The 21,158-nt window shown below is 48.0% G+C and overlaps 1 protein-coding gene and 2 long non-coding RNA genes across 5 annotated transcripts in view; 2 read left to right on the top strand and 1 right to left on the bottom strand.

The window, feature by feature from the left end:
• Positions 1-3,793, top strand: part of LOC149334637 (BTB/POZ domain-containing protein KCTD3) — a 66,313-nt gene extending 62,520 nt beyond the window's left edge. The window contains exon 19 of the mRNA XM_089555275.1: positions 2,111-3,793. Coding sequence (XP_089411401.1) covers positions 2,111-2,358 — 248 coding nt within the window. The 3' untranslated portion in view covers positions 2,359-3,793. The remainder of the gene's footprint in view (positions 1-2,110) is intronic.
• An 823-nt stretch (positions 3,794-4,616) lies between these two features.
• On the top strand, positions 4,617-13,120 carry LOC149334636 (uncharacterized). Of its 3 annotated transcripts, XR_016284781.1 has the most exons (4): positions 4,617-4,836; positions 5,278-5,332; positions 7,662-7,717; positions 12,640-13,120. It is a non-coding gene; the product is annotated as an uncharacterized LOC149334636 (long non-coding RNA). The 3 variants fall into 3 exon arrangements; XR_016284780.1 differs by lacking the exon at positions 5,278-5,332; XR_016284782.1 differs by lacking the exons at positions 5,278-5,332; positions 12,640-13,120 and adding an exon at positions 9,551-10,174.
• Positions 9,689-21,158, bottom strand: part of LOC149334634 (uncharacterized) — a 34,317-nt gene continuing 22,847 nt past the window's right edge. The window contains exon 4 of the long non-coding RNA XR_016284777.1: positions 9,689-10,084. This is a non-coding gene — a long non-coding RNA (uncharacterized LOC149334634). The remainder of the gene's footprint in view (positions 10,085-21,158) is intronic.

Below are 21,158 nucleotides of genomic sequence, written 5' to 3'. Positions count from 1 at the left end.
GATCAAATTCGAACTTAAAGGTCTCCGGACACGGGCGGTGGCACTTGCAGCACGTCCTCTATGTGGCACGTAGCATCGACGCAGCATTGATTCAATTTCTTTTTCTCTTTTTCATGGTTTGACCTCTAACTTGGCTGAAGGTCAAAACTAGGCACTTGGTGATCGAAGCATGAGGTCCTGTAGTGAAGCTTTCGCTTCAGAGCTCGCACTTCCAACAAGTCATCATCATCAGCCTGACTACACCCACTGCAGGGCAAAGACCTCTCCCATGTCCCTCCAATTAACCCAGTCCTTCACCAGTTGCGGCCCCCGTATCCCCGCAAACTTCTCAATCTGATCCGCCCACCTAACTTTCTGCCGTCCCCTGCTGCGCTTGCCTTCTCTTGGAATCCACTCCGTTACCCTCAAGGACCAGCGGGTATCTTGCCTTTGCATTACAGCAAGTGTGTAGAGCAAAGAGCATATCTCAGCCCCTACAGTACTGCCACGTAAAGAACACGGAAGCAGTAGCACAGTGGGTGCAAGACAGCGGCAGCATTGAAACTGAAGCCACAGCTGACACGTTCTGTGTGCACATGCGCTCCGCCACTTTTGTCGCTGCGTGAGCCCAGGTACGATCGATGACGCTTTCAAAGACTCCCATGATCAGGCGCATGTACCTTTGCGGCAACACGTCTCTGAGGCATAACTGGCCGGATGTTGCCCCGGCTGAACGTGATACATGAGTGCAGACGACAACATAGAGCCGTCCTCTGGCGAAGCCGTTGTATGCAAAGTATGAGCACTTTCCTACCGCTAAGAGTCTTTAATGCGGCTGGCCTGCAACCAGTTGTCGTGGACTCTTTAAGTACATTTACTTGCACCCCAAAGCAGGTTGTTGGCATCAAAGATCTTGGCAAAGAGAACCTGGCAGCCCTGGAGAGCCTGTGAAGCACCGCAGTAGGATTTGCTTTGAAGAGATAGACGTGCATTACCCCTGTTCAGCTTAAGTTAAGGACAACGCAGCGAGCTATGGGAAGAAAAATGATAGGTGTAACGTTAAGAGATCGGAAGCGGGCAGAGTGGGTGAGGGAACAAACACGGGTTAATGACATCCCAGTCGAAATCAAGGGGAAGAAGTGGGCTTGGGCAGGGCATGTAATGCGAAGGCAAGATAACCGCTGGTCCCTAAAGGACAACGGAGTGGATTCCAAGAGAAGGCAAGAGCAGCAGGGGACGGCAGAAAGTTAGGTGGGCGGATGAGATTGAGAAGTTTGCGGGAATACAGTGGCCAGGGCTGGCGAGGGACAGGGTTACTTGGAGAGACATGGGAGAGGCCTGTGCCGTGCAGTGGGTGTAGTCAGGCTGCTGCTGATGATGATGATGATGAAGAACCCCTGATGCCACACTGTTGGTGGACTTAGTATTTTTGGGTGAAATATGGGGAGTCCACTTGCTGCGAATGTCAGATACAATGAGCGCAATCCGCTTCACCTTCAGGTTCACTATAAGCGGCCTTGAGTTTACATTAGAACACCACAAGTGGCGAACTCTTGCCCGACCTGCAGGTTTTGCAACTATCAGAGTGCACAAGCAAAGAGCTCGGAGAATTTATTTATTTATTTACGATACCCCTAAGGGCCCTTGTGCGAGGGTATTACATAGGGGGGGGATGGGGCGATAAAAGCATAAAAATATGCCACAGGCACTTGAAACAAAACACATAACGAAGCATGAAATAAAGCTAGTAATATACACAAATAACACAACAAACAACACAGAATAAAATACTCAGTAAATGCACATAATACAACAAAAATGCCAAATCTGTTAGTCTATTTTGCTTTAACGAATGCTGAAATGATTGTAAGTTAACCTCAGTGCCTATGTGTGATGGAAAGTTATTCCAGTCAATTATAGTGCGAGGAATGAATGATTTCGCGTAAAGCGATGAACGGCATGTGATGCGTTTTATTTTGTTATCGTGGTCACGGCAAGGAAAGACTGCATGGCAAAAAGAAGTTGCCATGGAGGGTGGGATGGTGATACAGTTTGTGAAGTGGCGTCAACATGATAGTGGTTCCAACTGAGGCGTGAGTAATGCAGCGCACAACTTCCCCCCTTTGTGCAGCGTTTGTGCATGGCGGGGGCCCCAGCCATGCGGAGCTGCTGCGGCTTCTGGAGCAGTGTGACCTGACCAACTCGCGCTGCTCGACGCCCTGCATCAGCCCGTCACCCTCGCTGCTGGGGGGTGCCGCCACGCTGGCCCGCCTGCGTGCGGCCAACCTTGTGCTGCTCGGCCAAGCACACACCCACGAGGAGTCGGTGGGCGGCAGTGTGTCGGGACTGCCCGAGGATCGCCGGGTGACGCGCTGCTGATGGTCGTCGGTGGACACCGCAGCATTTGCCAACGAGGCAGTGCTTGCTTCACATGTACGCATTGGTGAACAGGGCGGTGCTTGTGTCTCACTCGGACTGGTTGCCATACTGCGGGCGCCACTGTGCTTCCATCACCACTGCATCTTCTGTTTGCTCACCACTCTTCTCCAAGCACAGCTGTTATGCGTGCAGTCGTCGCATGTCTCAATACACTGTTGGGGCACGCAGCTCATCAAAGTAGCGCATCAAGGTGGGAGGGTGTGTGCTGGGCATCCTGCAAACTGGACATCCCTGGCTACACGTGAATATTGTTGACCACGGTTCCTTCGATGCTCGCCGTGCTAGCGGCCAGCGACGTGACCGCCTGAGCCTCAGTGTCAGGACAGCGCTGTATGCTTCTTCTTTGCTCTGCTGTAGCTGTGTGGTCGCCCTAAGCCTCTTGCTCATAGCCTCAAGGTGTCATGACCTGTGCAATACTGTTCCTTTGAACCCTATTGTTTGTATAGCCACAGTGCCTGCGTGATAGGGCGCTGAAACATGTTGGAGTGTGATGCCCCTCTAGCCCTTCTTTACGTCAACATTTGCGTGCATGGTCTCCCGTGTGACGACTGAATTTCATCACATTTGAGGATTCTTTTCACAGTCTGTTCTTCTGGGCAGTACAGCCTCCGATGGCTGGCAGTACTGGTGTTGTTGGTTTGACACTAAGCATCTACAGCATGGCCAAGTTTAGTTTGACTGGTTGCAGATATGTATATCTTGATGCTATACTTCGTTTCAGTTCAGTTTTTAGGCTACTGTGGAAAGATGCTGTGACACTTTGCGATAGGTGACATGTTTGTACTGCGCGGGGTTTATGTTTCTGTGCATGAACGCCTCAGTTTGTGACAGTGCGGTTGGTATGCATAAAACAATTCCCCTTGTATGAAGGTACACTTCCTAGAGGGTCAATCAGAGGCCCCTTGGTTATGCATCCACCGTATGTATTTTTTGTGGCACTAGCTGTGATGGAAGTACCCATTTGGCTGGCGTGTGATCCAGGGGCAAGTGCTTCTGCTGCATATCTAATATTCCTCTCCTGTTTATCTCTTACAAGGCCTTCCTCTCTGAAAAGTGTGTGTACATGCACACAGCTGTGCATCTGTTCGCATTGTGGTGAGTGGTGGCTGAATGGCAGCAGCTGTTTCTGAAACTGAAGACGCTGAGGTGTGCTCAGATGCAGTTGTTTATCGTGTAATGAGCAGGTAGTGATTGCTCACATTTGAGCTAGGGGTGTGCAAATATCAAGTATTTTATTGGGAAGTGAATACAGATAAGTTGAACCTCGATATAACGAAGTCCTACTTGCACCCGAAAATTTCGTTACATCGCGAATTTCGTTACGTCGAGGTTCCCATTTTTCAGCTGTCAAAATAAAGTATAACTGGTTCAGGAACACTGCTTGTTGATGGGAACTTGTAAATCACTTATTGAGGAAATACACAAGAAAATCGAGTAATAGTATCGCTAACAAGGGCACCGGATGTTTTTTTCTACATCAGGAGCATAATGAGTGATAGCAAACACCGCGACGGCATCATTTTTCTCCGTGTGCGCACAGCAAAAGAACGAGCGCAGCGCCTAGTACTGAAAGCCGCCACAGGATGTCGCTACTGGTATCATCATCATCAGCATTCAACATTTGCAGCCGGGGACGCATCAGAGAAAAATAAAGAAAAATGTTCGCATCGCTCACGCCGGCGCGGTGGGATTGTGCTCGCGGCGCGGTTATAGTCCGACGTAGCGCGTGCGCGCGCGGCACGGCGACGTCACGTCCGCGAAACAGCGGCGCCCGATCGCCAGCGTGTTCGGCGGCTACCGGCGCGCTCTGACGGCGCCCGGCGCGGAATGCAGCCGGCTGCATTTCGCGCGGGCCACGCCGAGAGCGCGCCGAAGCCGCCCACCCAGAATGCACCGCGCGCGCCTCCCACGCCACGCCTCCCCTCTACCCCTTCGCCACTCGCCTCCTCTGCCAGGGTATAGAGGCTAGAAGTTTTGACTAGTGTCATGAGCGGGCGCCCTCGCCAGCCGCCGCGCCGAAACCTGTTTCGATGCTAGCGTAGGTGGCGCTGTTCGCGGCAGGCGAGCCGAACCTGAACATCGAGAGAGCAAACTCCGCAGAACTGCGCATGCGCGCCCAGAGAGCAGGTGGAAAGGAGGACGGTTGGCGGATGTGACGCCAGAGGGTTTTTCGGTTTTCTGTTTTCGCGGCATGTAACTCTCAAACCCAGACGTCTAAAATTATGCCGAGGCCGAGGATGGCGCGCGTTTCAGAGAACGGGCGAACTCATGTATGCTCCAGCGCTTTGTTGCGCTATCTGCGCTTTCGTTTCTCTCTCGTGAATCGGCCCGCTGCTGTTTTGGTAGATGCGAGCTCGGTGAATTTTGCTCTCAGTTCATGGTTTAGGCAGTCCTACCTTCAACCTTTTCCAGACTGAGGTGAGTGCTGTCAAAATAATTCATTGTGCACGCGCGATGTTGTTTCGTACTTGCCCGCCAACTAGATAAAAAGTGTTCGTCGTCGCTCTGACATCGCCTTGTGGCTTGTTGAAAGAGCTGCTGCACGACTGCGAAAGTGTGTGACGGTCTCGATTATTAATGCGGCGTCTTCTGATGTAAATTTCGCGACATCGTGCGGGTGAAGGCGCGCGAGGAGACCGCGGAGTGGCGTCGATGAGGTCGTTTTTTCGCGCTTGAGAGGACTGTTGCATGTTTGCTACTGTGCACCTATCGATAGTCGGTTGCCTCTAACGAAGGTTTGTCTTTTTCAAGATTCATCTCCTTCGCTCATGGCCTCTGTACAATTTGGCCGCAGCTGTTATTTCTGTGTGTGCCAGCGTAAACGCGCTGGACTGTGGGATTTTACTGCCTTCCTCGCAGCTTCAGCAGATGGGGTACGTGACTTGCGCTATGGAAGCGTCGGGATTCCCGACAGGTAGGTGGCGTTTACCTGTGCGGACCAGTTGTATGTTTTCCTTCCTTTTTCACGCGGTGCTGCAATGCAGGAGATCAGCTTCTTTGTGATACTTCCGAAGAGCGAAAGAAGGGGTTGCTGGCCAGCGGGGAGCCTAAGTTTAAATATGAGCTGGCTCAGTGTGAAAAAAAAACTGGCGTACCTCGGAGTGCCACGAACCTTCTGTACAGCATGAGACTGCAGCAATGCATTCATTGTGCTTATCCGCTCAGGCCCGTCACTGCCAAGTAACTCCTGTGTAAGGCGACGGATGCCGCAAGGAATACGTGACTTCATTAGCCTTCAGCTAGCACTAGGTCGATGCCCATGGAAATATTTATCGTTTTACAACCGAAATAACTGCATTGGCATAATTCTTTGAGTTTGTTTAAACATTTGGGATGCCTGTCCCTACCATAGTTTCCCAACACTTGTTCTGTGTGCTCCAATGCATTCGAGGAAGCTATGGGAAGGATTTCCAGAAAAAAATTAATGCATTCATAAGTAACAGGCAGTGCGTGCCTTTAAGCCGCTGCCAAGGGCACTGAGAGGGTATTCAGACAAACCAAAGATGACGCTGAGCCAGCATGTCTTTTGGAGGAGAGCTTTGCAGCCGCTGTGTGGACTTCATGTGGCTGTCAAGGGACAAGGCAGCAGCTGCTATAACCACTTTCCAGTGCAGTTCCATGCAAGCAGCATATGCAGCACTTACTGTATCAGTGAATCCACTACACTGTTTCGTTTGTTGTAATTAATTGTTTTGGAAATGCACACCTAGTGCGTTTACGAAACAATTAATTCGTGTGTGTATCGACCAGCAGCTACCAATGTCGTTACTTTGTTTTTCTGCTGCAGCAGGAGCCCTCACTTGCTGTACTCAATTCTGGGAGTCATCATCATCAGCCTGACTACACCCACTGCAGGGCAAAGGCCTCTCCCATGTCTCTCCAATTAACCCTGTCCTTTGTCAGTTGCCGCCACTGTATCCCTGCAAACTTCTTAATCTCATCCGCCCACCTAACTTTCTGCCGTCCCCTGCTACGTTTGCTTTCTCTTGGAATCCACTCCGTTATCCTTAAGGACCACCGGTTATCTTGCCTTCGCATTACATGCCCTGCCCAAGCCCATTTCTTCCTCTTGATTTCAACTAGGATGTCATTAACCCGCGTTTGTTCCCTCACCCACTCCGCCCTCTTCCGATCTCTTAACGTTACACCTATCATTTTCCTTTCCATAGCTCGCTGCGTTGTTCTTAACTTAAGCTGAACCCTCTTTGTTAGCCTCCACGTTTCTGCCCCATAGGTGAGTACCGGTAAGATACAGCTGTTGTATACTCTTCTCTTGGAGGATATTGGTAAGCTACCATTCATGATCTGAGAGAACCTACAATATGCGCTCCACCCCATTCGTATTCTTCTAGTTATTTCCCTCTCATGATCCGGATCTGCGGTCACTACCTGCCCTAAGTAGACATATTCTCTTACTACTTCCAGCACCTCGCTACCAATTGCGAACTGCTGTTCCCTTGCTAGGCTGTTGAACATTACTTTGGTTTTCTGCATGTTAATTCTTAGCCCCACCGTTCTGCTCTGCCTGTCTAACTGATTGATCATGCTTTGCAGTTCTTGTCCTGAGTGGCTTAGCAAGGCAATGTCATCAGCGAATCGCAAATTACTCAGGTATTCTCCATTAACTCTTATCCCCAACTGTTCCCATTCCAGTCCCCGGAATACCTCCTGTAAGCAGGCAGTGAAGAGCATTGGCGAGATCGTGTCTCCCTGCCTGACACCCTTCCGTATTGGAATTTTATTGCTGACTTTATGGAGAACTATATTAGCTGTGCAGTCGTTATAAATATCTTCCAATATTTTCACATAACACTCTTCTACACCCTGATTCCGCAATGCCTGCATGACAGCTGAGGTTTCCACCGAGTCAAATGCTTTCTCGTAATCAATGAAGGCTATATATAGGGGTTGGTTATATTCTGCGCATTTCTCTATCACCTGATTGATAGTGTGAATGTGGTCTATTGTCGAGTATCCTTTACGAAAGCCTGCCTGATCATTTGGTTGACTAAAGTCCAAGGTTATCCTGACTCTATTAGCGATTACCTTAGTAAATACCTTGTAGGCAACGGACAATAAGCTGATTGGTCTGTAATTCTTCAAGTCCTTCACATCTCCTTTCTTATGAATTAAGATAATGTTAGCGTTCTTCCTGGGAGTGAGTTTGTTGAATTCATCTGTGCAAACGGGCCGTGTTTGTAGCATTACTCTGATCTGCAGTGTGCGCCTTTGCTTATTTGCAGATCCTTCCACCAGCTGGATTCTACCTTGACCTCATTACCACAGTGAGCCGAGATTGGTATGGCGTAATGCATACTTTCGCTGTTTCCACTGGTTCAGAGCGTGCTCCTGGTTAAGTTTTAAAAAGTTCGAATTTTTGAAACCATGCCCGCAATGTATTTACTTTTATTGTGGGGTGTGTATTTTGGCACCTCTGCATTTTACGGTACGCTGTTGTTTGAAAAGTTATTCTGAGCAATTTCGGCTACATGATTTGGAGAGAGAGAAGTTGGGGAAACACCAATGCACCTATGTAATTTGCCTACGAAATGAAAGCAGCAGATTTAGATCTGTACAAGTCTGTACTAGATTCATAAGCAGACAGTGTGCCGTATAGAACAAGCTATACACAGCCTCTTGTACATGTATAACAGCTATTGTTCTGTGGGAGCACCCTTTATGTGAAGCTGCTGTGGTGGCTCAGTGATTATTTTGCTCTGCTACTGACCTGAAAGATGCGGGTTTCCTAATGCCTAAAATGCCTAAAAAAAGTCTTGTGTGGAAGCACTGTGCGATGTCAGTGCACGTTAAAGAACCCCAGTTGGTCGAAATTTCCGGAGCCCTTCACTATGGCGTCCCTCACAGCCTGAGTTGCTTTAGGACGTTAAACCCTCATAAACCATAAACCTTCATGTGCGGTGGTGTCCAAAACATAGCTTTGTTGAAGGTATCTTGGCATGTAATAGGACTACAGCTTCTTGCAATCACTTGAGAGCGTCTGTTGCAACTTGTATGAGGCAACATGCCCCAGATCTGTCGCCGTGTATAGCAGTAGCTTGGGTATACTAGAATTCAAGACAACCATTCGTCTGGTTGCCTTTGAGTCAGGTGCCCAAGTGGTTCAAAGTTGAAACTCTTAATGGACTACAGAACACCTATTTTTAGTTGCATGTTTTCTTCTTGCAAATGCTGCATTGGACATTGAACTTATGAATCACCACTTGCTTTCGCCTGCAACTGCTAAATAATTTATAACTGAATTTCTTATTTCTTGTTGTTCTCGTTTCGGTTTTATCAACCGAACAATGACGGTGACATGTAGTTGGCCTTTAGGTTGCATCAGCAGGAAGAAACTTCACTATACATGCTTTTACGTAGGTTTGATTCACTACAACACTTAAACCAGCCTGCTTCTAGAAATGGAATGGCAACAAATGACGTATCAGCAGTTGTATTGCCGTTTTTATCGTGTCTCACGTGACCTAGATACCAACTACACATCACAGCCATCGTTCAGTTGATGAAACCGAAACAACGTCGGGAAGAAATACAATTCTAAATTATTTACCGGTCATAGGCGAATATCGCACGGTGCTACATGTATATTAATGTCTAATGCATCATTTGAAAGAAAACACGAAGCAAAAATTTGGTGTCTGTAGTATTTTAGGCACCCTGTGAAATACTCTTGTGGAAGTGCTACAGAGAGGAAAGGAAAGCCCACTGCATTGGCAGCATTTTTGCTGTTTTCCTTCATGCGCTTTCTCACCTGAACAGTTTTTCTGTAGGTAATGTGCGAACACAAAGAATTGAAACTTCTGTTTCTTGAAGTGAGGACTAAATTTATTGTAATATCTAATATTTTATTATTGTATTATTAGTGCACGATTTATATTGATGATTCTTCCAAAACTCCAGGGCCTTATTTAGCTCTCTTCGGCTGTTGTACCATTCTTTAAATCTCTAGAGCTGGTTAACTGCTTCACGTTTTTGTGCTTTCTGTTGTAGTATTTCTGCTCTGTTAGCAAGAAAGATTGATCTCCATCAAAGTGCGCCCTCCCAAACAGAGTGGTGACATGCTCGGTTTATTAATACCCCTCCGTCTCTTCGTTATACTCGTGTGTACATGTAGATCTTTGAGGAACTGAAGTTTTTGTGCATAGGTGAGTATATAGTTTGGAATTGAGATGTGAACTTACAGTTGTAAACCACAATTCTCAATTTTGCAGTACATGCACCATGGCATGGTGCATGTACTTGTGTGGGATAAAGTAACACACCTGTCCCCTTTGTTTCAAACTGCATTTGATTTCCACTCTTTGGAGTGCAACTTTATTAAATCAAGTTCTGAATATAGAATGACAGCAGCAGCTTTGTTAGCCGGGCCACCATCAATGCAGACAACAGTACCGTCGATACACCCAGCTCTGTATGGCATTTGCGAGTGCACCGTAAGCACAGTTAGAGTAGTTCTAGGCAGTGGTGGCGGCAACGAAGGCAGCACACTATTGGAGAGATCAGTTGCCAGTGCTAATCAGTGGCGGTCGTGGAAGCCAGAATCTTGAGCTTCTCTCAGCAGCAGTCCTAGTGGGCAGGTCGGTGCAGGCGTAAGTCATGAGCAGGAACAGGGCAGTCTGAAGTCCATGGTCACCACTCATGGGGAACGCTAGGACAGAAGAAGGTATCTGGGTTCACAGATATACTTTGGTGAGGAGTAGCTCAGCTGCAAAAGAGCAATGTCATTAGAGGGCAGGGACTGTGGAACTTTTTCGGGGGGTGGGGGGGAGGGTTGGGGGGCAGGACTTGGAGTTTGTTCAGTTATTTGTTTATTTATTCCATGTTTTACTAAAATTATTATTGAATTTTATTTACTTTTGGTTTATACTCTTATATTTTACTGCTCAAAAATATATTATTGCATGTAAAACTTAGCTTTATAACCTTTTTTAACCTAGCGACCACTACACTGGACATCGGAAAAAAAGCAATGAAAAAAATCAAACAAAGCTAAATCAAAACCAAAACCATTTTGATGGCTTCTGGAAGAGACGAGCAATATCTCCATCATGACAGTTCCTCTCTTGGCCGCATCTTTTTAGAAGGGCAGCTTCCTCGAGCAGACCGCCACGCGCGACGTGCTCAAGCAAACAATTTCTTTTAAAGTTTCCTCTTCATCCAATTCAAATATATAAATTCTCGCAAGTGAATCAAATTTCATTTGAAACAATGTGGTTAAAAGTTTGCCCTAGTTGTGAGTAGTTTTTTCGCAATGTGATAATATTTTTATCTCCAATGTACTGGTCACTAGGATTTAATTGTTCGAATTGTTCTAATCCCTGCGCAAGCAGGTTACATTTGATTTTCAATATTGTTTGGTGCCAAAATTACATAACTCCCACTATCGATCGAGAAACACCCTGATGTGGATTTGTCGTGCAAGTAATATGCTTCTGAGCACCATTTGGTTGTTTCATTTGTAGGAAAGACTCTCACTAATGAGGAAATTCAGGAAATTTTGTTTGGAGACTACTCAAACCTTGATGTCAATTCGTACTCAGGCGGCAAAGCGGAAAAATTCCAACCACAGTCTGTGCTTCATAGTGAAGAAAGTAGCTACAATTCTTAAAGTGCAGATGAAAATGTGCTACTCCTAGGGCAACAAATAAATCCCTGTGTTCAGTATACTGGACATGGTTCTCTCTTGAAAACCGCTGTACTTACTGCCCTCGTAATTTGTTTACAAGCTTTTTATAGCTTCTTAACGAGATAAAACCACCACAAATTTTTGTGCTCGCCACAAAAATTCGGGATGAAAAGGGATAAAGATGTAGATGCAAGGAGTGATCAACTGCATTCAGAAAGTGTGCGCATAGTCTGTGTGAGTTCTGCAAATCACATTCATTAAGAGGGGTCAGTAAATCAACTAGTACTGTAGCGATGTGATTGGTTGAGGATACTCAGATGAAATGCTTTATGACTGGCTATAAAGCAACTAGCTGAGCCCCGCTGTGCTTTACATTAATAATGTCCTAAAACTGAATGTCAGAAATCTCATCTGGGTGCATATATTAAGTTAGTCCTTAATGTGTATTACAGTATATTTAAGAAAGTGATGAATACATGCATGATACAGTAAAATACAGTGAACATTCCAGTAACCTGTATAAACATTTCTTTCATAACAGCTATATATGAAAATCAAACTTTATTTGGCTGTTAGCACTCCCCTTCCCCCCCTTATATGAATGTGCCAGTCATGCCAAAATTAAATTTATTCATTCATTTACTTGGCCGTCATGTTCAACAATGGGAAATGGGCACTTGCTGCTGGAGGAGTAAGGTAGAAATTGAAAGCTCCACCTTAAGGGTATGACGCGATGAGTTGAACGTAGTGGGTTCTTTCCCATAAATGCAGAACATCATTCTCTACTTTACATTCAGAGGTCCCTGGGAGTCCTCACACCACTCCTGGCGTAGTGGTGCAGTGGTTTAGAGGTGCCCCACTGCTCTTCTATGGCAGGTGCTGTCACCGGTGGGACTTGAGCGACAAAGGTTGCTCTTCCTGAGCGACCAATCATTAATTTAACTGCCACCCGCCACGGTCACCAGAAAATCCGGTGTCAGCATCAGCATTGTGTGTGAAAAACCGCGTGCATGGCTCGGGCAGGTGGTGCCCATAGAGCAACCTAGGAGGCAGGTGGGCCGTCTTGGTCACGTGACCTTGAAGCGTCATCACAACCTGCCCACCAGATAGTGAGCAAGCTGCCTACTTTGGCAGGTGGCAGTTAAATTAATGATTGGTCGCTCAGGAAGAGCAACATGGGGCTCACTACTGGGAGTACCTGTCATCGCAGTGCAGTGGTGCATCGCTTAACCGCTGCACCACTGCTCCAGGAGGGGCATGAGGAGTCCCAGGAGACTGATAATGCTATCGTGTCATACCCTTAGGGCCGAGATTAAGTGTCCCTTCCAATTTTTCTTATTCTAGGTCGTGGTCTAAATCTGCAATTCCTTCTGTTTCGGTTGCTATAATTTTTTATCAGCTGCATAAAAACCTGCATACTTTAATTGTGGCAGTCAGTGCAATTGCTTCATCCACTACGCATTTCACTGTGCTAAACAAAAACTTATTCAAGTTGTCGGGAAGCATGGGTAACCACAAGGGGAAAGTTGCACTTCTACTGCCAGGGCAGCTGTGGTGGTTCTTTTGTGTGCTTGCAGGTCCAGATCAGCTTCTTCAAGCCCTTGTGCTGCACTGACAGCATCCAAGCAAGTTGTATTCCTTCTGTCAAGAAGAATGTTGTTTTCTAAAAATGTTCTGCGAGGACTACAGCAATGCATCGATTGCTCCAATGATGACATACTGCATGCAGCATGAGAAACAAAATGGCAATAGAAAGAGCACATACACATACCAGCACTGCCTCACAAGTTCAGGCTGCAGATATTATTTTGTCACAGCTACAAGACAGTGCTGGCACGCATATGTGTTTGTTCTATTGCTGTCTAATTTCTCACACTGTGCACAGTTTTATGTGCTGCCTCCAACTAGCCCAGCTTGCATTGCAACCTACATTCACGGCTGATAGGAGACTGTGCATGCAAGCTGCTGTTTACAGAAGTGGTATACAGGGTGCTCCGTATTTATCAGTCGGGGTTGTAAAAAAATTCTCCTGCGCAAACTACTTACCTGTTTGGACTTGAGCACTGGCCATAACGTAGCTTATGATAGTCTGCATTTTTCAATAATTGGTTTAAACATCAGGACTTGCTTGAATTGTCCGGAATCAGCGAAAAACTACAGTTGTCTGCACGGAGAATTTTCGTCTAGGTAAGCGGAGCAGCATATTTGACAGGCTGTGCCAACTGGGGTACTGCGAGACCTACCCCAGCTCCGAGCAGGGATATTGTTTGCGTCGCAGTTCACCAGATGGCAAAGCCTCTCAAATCGGCTATCCCGCTCGCCTCCATGAAAATTCCGCGCGCAGACGACTCCAGTCCTTCACCAATTCTTGGCAGTCCAGGCAAGTTCCGACCTTAAAGTATTTATTGGAAAACACAGATATCATAAGCTACCCTGTGGTCTGTGCTTTAGCAGAAATAGACCAGTGGTTTGCGCAAGAGAATTTTTTTACAACCCTGACTGATAAATATGGAGCACCCTGTACATGGTTCCTGTACCATGCAGTGAATGCACTGGCAAAAAGTACTGCAAAAAGCTATCTACATTGAGGTGGTCATTTTTCTTTCCACGATTTCATTCCAGAGTGAAACAGTTATATTTTACTTCTGTTCTCGGAAAAAAAGGGCACACAAACACGTACAAAAAAAAAAACTCACGCAGTGGCTCAGTGGTTATGGTGCTTGGTACCTAACCCAAAAAACGTGGGTTCAATCCTAGCTGTGGCAGTTCCATTTCAATGGAGGCGAGATGCTGGAGTCCTGTGTACTGTGCGATGTGTCAGTGCATGTTAAAAGACCCCGGGTGGTTAAACCGACAGCCCTTCCTTCACTATGATGGCATCCCTCATAGCCCGAGTCGCTTTGGAACGTTAACCCAATAAACCAGACCAAACCTGTTCTTGCAAAATGTGTTTCTAGTTCATCACTCTGATGCTTTCTGCTCTCATTTGGAACATAACACTGCACAGTGCTGTGATCGACAAGAAAAAAGACCTGTAGTTGATCTCCCGCTCTTGGCCTCCACTTACCAAATCCTGGCAAATCCTGCGGCTGATAGCAAGGGCCTTGACGAGTCGGAGAGTGCCGCTTCACGCATGCCTTTTCCGTGCCCCACTATTCGGCGGGTCATGCGGGTGACATTGAGACCTGAGGTGCGGAGTGTCTACAGGGTGTGGGTGGGTTTTCCGCCATGTTGAACCCAGAGGCCAAGGACCCGGATAAGCGGGCATTTCTCAATGAGATGGTCATGGCTTCGGAGGCAGATAGAGCCAGGTGACTTGTAGCGGGGTCCGTGTGTTTGAATCACTTCAGTTTTTTCCAGGGCTTGTTGCATGCCACTGCTGGTTAAGAAATCCTCAACGGTTAGGATGGCTTTTTGAAGAGCCTCTTTTTTGGCTGCGAGGGAGCCCCGTGTAGACCTTGAGGAAATATTGTCTGCATACGTGGTGTAGCTGAGGTCCTGTTGAGCAGCTAGTTGGTGGGCCAAGGGGGCCGTAGCGATATTAAAAAGGAGTGGGGAGAGGACAGCTCCTTGCAAGGTGCCCTTATTATGAGTGTCGAAGGGTTGGGATTGCATAGTGCCTATGCCGATTGTGGCAGTGCGGTTGGAGAGGAAGGCGGTGATGTACTGATAGATGCGGGTGCTGCAGTTGATATGATTGAGGCTGTTCAGGATGGCTGTGTGGGCGATGTTGTCAAATGCCCCCTTGAAGTTCGCCTCCAGATGGCATGCCCGTGAGTACGTCATTTTTAGCAGGAGAAAGGCATCTTGGGTGGAAAGTCCAGGGTGGAAACCGATCTTGTACAGGGGAAAGAGGTTCTTAGCATCAGTACGGTTTCGGAGGCGGGTATGAACGACCTGTTCGTAAATCTTGCCGAGGCAAGACATGAATGGGGCAGAGGGCCTTAACTGAAGGAGGTTTGTTGAACTTGGGAATGAGGATGACCTCCACATGTTTTCACCCTGGAGGGAGCTTTCCAGGGATCCATTGTTGCTCATTTAGGTATGTCGTAAATGCCTGAATGTTTTCCCTGGAGAGGTTACGTATGATGGCATTCATAATTTTGTCCACTTCCGGGGCGTTAGACCTGGTGGCCAACCGCACAGCAACAGAGACATAGGTGATGGGGGCATCCAGTCTGGGTTGGGGAGGCTGGTGTATGGAGCATTGGATGGGGGCAGGTGGTGGGTACCAAAGTATTCTGTCTGAAGCTCGTCCAGCAGAGCTTGGTCGGAGCCCTTATAGGTGTGGGCTATGGTCTGCAGGGTGTGATGGGTGGTGGCTTTGGTGGTGTCCATGTTGAGGAGGCGCTGAGGATGGTCTAGGTTTCGGATGTCCTTAGTGTACCCTTGAGCGGAACACAAAACCGGAGCCAATTTTTGGACAGCTGGTAGATGTATCCTTGGGCTTGCTCCATGAGGTGTGCTATGCAGCGCTAAGTGTGCAATTGTGCTTTTGTCGTCACCATCTATGTAGGAGGCCATGCCGTGCCTCCCAGATGTGTAGGAGGTGGTTGTAAGCTGAGGCACGGCCGCTCAATGGAGAGCGCACTGGGTGCGGCCTGTCGCGTCGCCCGAAAGAGCCGTATTGCGCCTAGTTCTCATCGCCACCGCTGCGGCGCCACCGCTCCGGGACGAGTCCGGGCGGAGAGCTGTGCGCAGCGGCCGAGGTAGTGCTTTCGTTTAGGCGTCTGCACGGTAGGCGCTTTATAATTTTAGCCTCTATGAGCTGCGTTTCACACATTATGGTGATGCCACGTGCAAGTTTGCTATTGATAGCGTGATAGCGGCATGTCACGATCACTGCGCTTTTCCAAATCGCACGTGGACTTGCGTTTACACCGAGAATCGAGGCAGAAGTGCGCTTCGCCGAGCGGTCACCCATTCAGTTACGGGCGTTTCAACCGCTGTAATAACTTATTACAGTCTTGAACTCGGGACAAGGTTTCGGCCCACTTATTCAACGTGAACTTTCTGTAAACTTACGCTTGTGGTCGTCACGTTCTGTATTATAGTTCAGCCTGTTGCTCCGTTTTCGCTGGAAATAGTTCCAAGTGGGTACCACCAAATACGAGGGTCATCCAAAAATTAAGGTTTGCAGTTCTTTTATAAATCTAAAGATATGTTTATTTTAAGCAAATTACAAATCAAATTACAAATTCTTCTACTTTTGCACATAATCGGCGTTGCGGTCTATGCATTTTTACAGGCGCTGGGGCAGTTTCTGTATGCCCATGCCATACCAGCTCGACGCTATACCGTTGAGGAATCGTTTGACCGCATCTTTCACTTCAGTGAAGCGCCTTCCAGCGTGGTGTTCTTTTAGCTTTGGAAACAAGTGGTAGTGACTTGGTGCCAAGACCGGACTGTAGGGTGAGTGGCTGATGACGTCCCGTACAAACTGTTCTAGGAGAGCGATGGTTTGACAGGCAACGTGGCGGCGAGCGTTGTTCCTCTTCTGCGATTTTGAATCGCCCGTCTGAGTTTCTAAAGGGTTTCACAATATCTGTCCGCGTTTACTGTGGTGCCAGCAGGAGTCATGAAGTGTACCAACGATACCCATTTTCGATCCCGAAACGCAGATGCCTTTGCCGGCAGACTGCGCTTGCTTGAATTTTCGCGGCTTGGGCGAAGATGACTGCCGCCACTGACACGATTTTTGTTTGGTCTCAGGCGTGAAGTGGAATGTCTAGGTTTCATCACCCGTAACAATACAATACAAAAATGTCTCCGTTTCATCTCCAGAACGCGGAAGAAATTCGCGGAAGGAGTCAACGCATTGTTGTTGATGGTCGTCTGTGAGCATTCGCGCAACCCGTTTTGGGCACACCTTCCGATATTTCAACTTTGCTTTCAAACTCCTGTGAATAGTGCTTCTAGAAACGCCAGGAACCAATATGCAGAGTTCGTCGAGTGTGATCCTCCGATATTGCCGCACCATTTCTTCGACCTTGGCGACTGTCTCATAAGAAATTGACGGTCTCCCGCTTCTTCGTCGTGAATTCCAGTGCTACCAGCTGCGAACTCCCTACACCACTTGGGGAAGTTTTTAACATCCATGCAAGACTCTCCGTACAGTTCCATCAACTGGCGATAATTTTCGATTGGTTGAACGCCATTTGCGTGAACTTCGCTCCTGGCGGTAGCGACAAACGGGAGCTCCATTTCAAATGGTTGTCGGGCCAAGACTGACAGTCCCTTTCGCGCTGAGTCATGGCTTGTTTGGAAGACGGGGAACAATGAACACAGCAGTGTAGCGAGCAGCCACGCATATAGTTTCCCTGTGGTCGCAGCCCTTTGGAGACCTTACTTTTGGGATTACCCTCGTAAATATACTACTGTCACAAACAGTTGCAAAAGAAACAACACAAGACAGCCAGTTCAACCAGACTCCAGCAGGCTCGGCCAATGTTTTGCGTTTTATTTTGAAGCCAAGTGATGCACCGAAGAAATCAAGCCTATTTTACAAGCGAAGAAATTTCCTCGAAAGCGGTTTATGAGCAAGTATGATTTTTTCCTGCGTAAGATTGATGTTTCCTGCCCAATTGGTCAGCAGTGGTCGCATTAGTTTGGTTAGAAAGGCTTTGCAGATGTCCTCGGTGTGACTGTGGTCTTCTCTCTCGCAAATCAACTCCGGACATTGCTCAAAATAGGGAAGAAGGGCTGAAACCACCATGTTGCATAGCTTGCTGCTTCTGCGGGAACTCATGGTAACCGATCTTCAGATCTTTTCTTGCGTTTGTGGTGCACAGCGGCACGCAGCAGTTGCGTGGCATGGTGTCGCATGCGCTTAGGACGCTGTCGACACAGGCACCGATGGCAAGCACGCAGAACTAGCTGAACCACGCGGTCATGCAGAGCAGTTACAGCGAAAACACGTGCTAACACAGCCAGCGCACTCTTTCCGCGTCGTCTGGCCGTCCGTGCCGGTGGCGGCTTGTCACGGAGAGGTGGCGCCCCCGCGGAGAATAACGGCGAAAACTTGAACTTCTCCCAATACGCGCTCCCCCAGCCATTGAGGCGCGACGCGGCGGGCCGCACCAAGTGCGCTCCCATTGAGCGGCCATGGCTGAGGGGTATTCTACAATGCCTGGAAGGCAGCGGTTGTTTTTGAAGTGATGTTCATATAGGAATTGGCTCCATTTTGCTATGTCTGCTATGGATGATTTCCGTGGTGCAGTCACCCGTAATTTATTCCAGCTTGTGATGCGGATGGTGCCCATTGATGTTTGGTGTTGAGGGGACAGGATACTGATCGACAAGACGAAATAGTCACTTCCTAGGGTCTCTCCTAGGTTGGTCAAGGCAGCTCGTGGAATGTTTCGGGTGAAAGTGAGATCGGAGGAGGTATCGTTGGATATGTGGTTGTGCGGGCGGATGGGAGAGGTGAAGTCAGTGAGGAGATCTAGTCCCAGTGCAGCTACTGCACCGTGTAGAGCGGCCCCTTGGGCAGTATCAGTGGTGCTGTAGGCCCATGTGGTGTGGGGTGTGTTGAAGTCTCCCAGGACCACTAGGAGAGTTGAGAAAGAGATAGGAAAGTGAAAGATAGAGGATAGGAAAAGGTGATTGTCGATTTCCCCCGGTCGGGTCGGGAGGCAACACAAAGTAGTGTGTTGCCTCTTCCGAGGAGCCTTAAAGGTCTAAACGCTCGACATCGGCTCAACCTTCAGGATCTCCTTTTCCCCGGACACGGCGCTGCCGCGCACGGCTAAACATGGGTGCTCGGGTGCGTAGTGGCACACTGCTTGCCATCATCCCCCTGCAGGGATGTCCCTGCGGATGCTCGGAAAGGCATGGCATTGCAACTCACCATCATCTACATCTTGCAGATGCCCCTGCAGGGGGAAAAGAGGAGGAGGGCAGATAAGTGTGAGGACCTGCTGCATTTGGGAAAGAGTAGGTCATCGAAGCTGGATGCAGGTAAACCTAGGTTTCTGCAACCTTGGAGAAGGGAAGCAAGTGGTATAGAGAAAGAAGGGCAGTAAAAGATGTGTTCTAATGTCTCATAGGACGTACAGCCTCTGCAGGTTGGGCTGGTTGCAGAGCCCTGGCAGAACCTTCGTTCAGCTGTTGGAGCACACGGTTGACTTAGCGCAATTCTGCAATAGATCTAGAAGTGGTAGTTACCTGTTTTAGGTTGGAGTCTATGAGTAGGCCTTGGTATCAGACTTTGCTAAGCCAGGGAATAGAGGCGCTGTGAAGGAGGAGGTTGGGGAAGGTGTTTCGAGCCGCAGGACGGTCTTGGATTTGGCTGTGGAGTGTGAGAGGCCAAGAGATTCAAGGTCTGACGTTGTCCAAAGAGCGATGTCTTTAGCATATATAGTTGTGTGGACGACAGAGGGAGTTTCCTTAGGAAGGGGTGAGAGTACTCGGTTAAAGAGCAAAGGTGAAAGAACAGAACCATGAGGAGCTCCCCTGGGTAGGGTCCTGCTGGAGCTTAGGCAATGTCCTACTCTGACATGAAAAGTCCAGGCGGAGAAGAAGGAGGAGATGGCCCGAGACTCCATGTTGTGAAAGTGCGGAGAGTATGGCGGAGTGTGGGATGAGGTCAAAAGCACTTTGGATTTCAAGTAAAGAGAGGAAGGCTGTGTGGTTTCTACGTAGGGACTGTTGGAGATTAGAAACAACATCGTTGACTGAGTTGGCAGTGCAACGGAATAGCCAAAGTAGAAGCCTGGGCGAGTTGGTAGGTACTCATTCTAAAACAGCGCAAACAAGACAAGGAGGACGGAAGGAAACGTACAACACGAGCGCTGTTGTTGTACGTTTCCTTCCGTCGTCCTTGTCTTGTTTGCGCTGTTTTAGGATCAGCGGAATTAGCGAAAGTTGCTTCCAGTTTCGTGGAGAAAGTTAAAAGCCCTTGCAAGCAGGTGGGGCAGCGCAGAAACTTATGTTCGATGACCTTGCAAGCTGCAGAGGTGAGATGTATGGGGAGATAGTTAAGAGGGTTTCTTGCTTGCTTGCCATGCTTGAGGATGGGGGGTGACAGCTGCAACGAGCCAATTGTCTAGTGGGCACCAGATTCCCAGATGGAGTTAAAGGTATCCAGAAGGCACTTGCGCTCTAGTGTGTCGCGATTGTGGAGAGCCTGGTAGGCGATTCTGTCAAGACCTGGCTTCATGCACAGCCTCTCGACTCTCACTCTGCCTTACTCCGCAACCTCTCTGCGAGGCTAATGTCCTTCTGCTCCACCCCCTCCACATCTTATGAACTCAACAGAGCCACCAGCAGACGAATGTGTCCCTGTAAAGAAAGATAAATGGTACCGTATTTGGTATCGATTAAATTGAAATTGGAATTACAGTTAAAGCTGGACAACCCAATTGATTTTAGATTTGCAATTTGACTCCCATTTGAGCTGTCAAATGTCTGTTTCAGGTCCCAGTCAAATTGTCACATTCCAGTCAGACATTGCAATTCAGAGGATGAATTTACAGTGCATGCTTGAAGACCTAAATAAAGTGCAGTGGTAGGCTCAAAGAAATTATTGGACGAAAATTAATTTTTAACAGTTCGTGAAAAGAACGACAGTTTACGACGGTTAGAGAGAGATGCCATGGGGTTGAGCTTCGGATTAATTTTGACTGCCTAGGGTCCTTTAACATGCACTGACATTGTACAGCATCTAAGCCAAGTAGTCACTCTGGATCTGGACCATGAGAAAGAAATTACCTCGAAAATAAGGACAGGTAGGAGTATATTTGGAAGACACTGTTGTAGTAACCCCGGACAGCCACCCTATTGCAGCTTATCATTGTGCAGCACAGTCTAGTTGTGCATGTATGCACCAAGTGATAGGAGTGTGCACTTTCCCTCCTCCCTCCTTCCCGTCCTTTTCATGGCTGTAAAAGCTTTGCTTCGAGTGCAATAAATGTTCTTCAGATGCCTACACTTCACTCATGCGGGTCAAGCATCGGGGCACACGCTTGGTGTGAGCAGCGATGTAGCAGCTGTGCAGGTAGTGTAACGAACAACAGTTTGCTAATAACCCTTGCAAGAAAATATAGATCGAAAGGCAGATAGTTAACAGCTGCACCCTGCCATCACTTGTCTGAGA

Source organism: Amblyomma mixtum, chromosome 8 (assembly GCF_055824585.1).
Source record: "Amblyomma mixtum isolate Tamu chromosome 8, ASM5582458v1, whole genome shotgun sequence".
Taxonomy (NCBI): Eukaryota; Metazoa; Arthropoda; class Arachnida; order Ixodida; family Ixodidae; genus Amblyomma; species Amblyomma mixtum.
The sequence above is the reverse complement of the archived record's forward strand: the minus strand, read 5'-3'. Positions and strand labels throughout refer to the sequence as shown.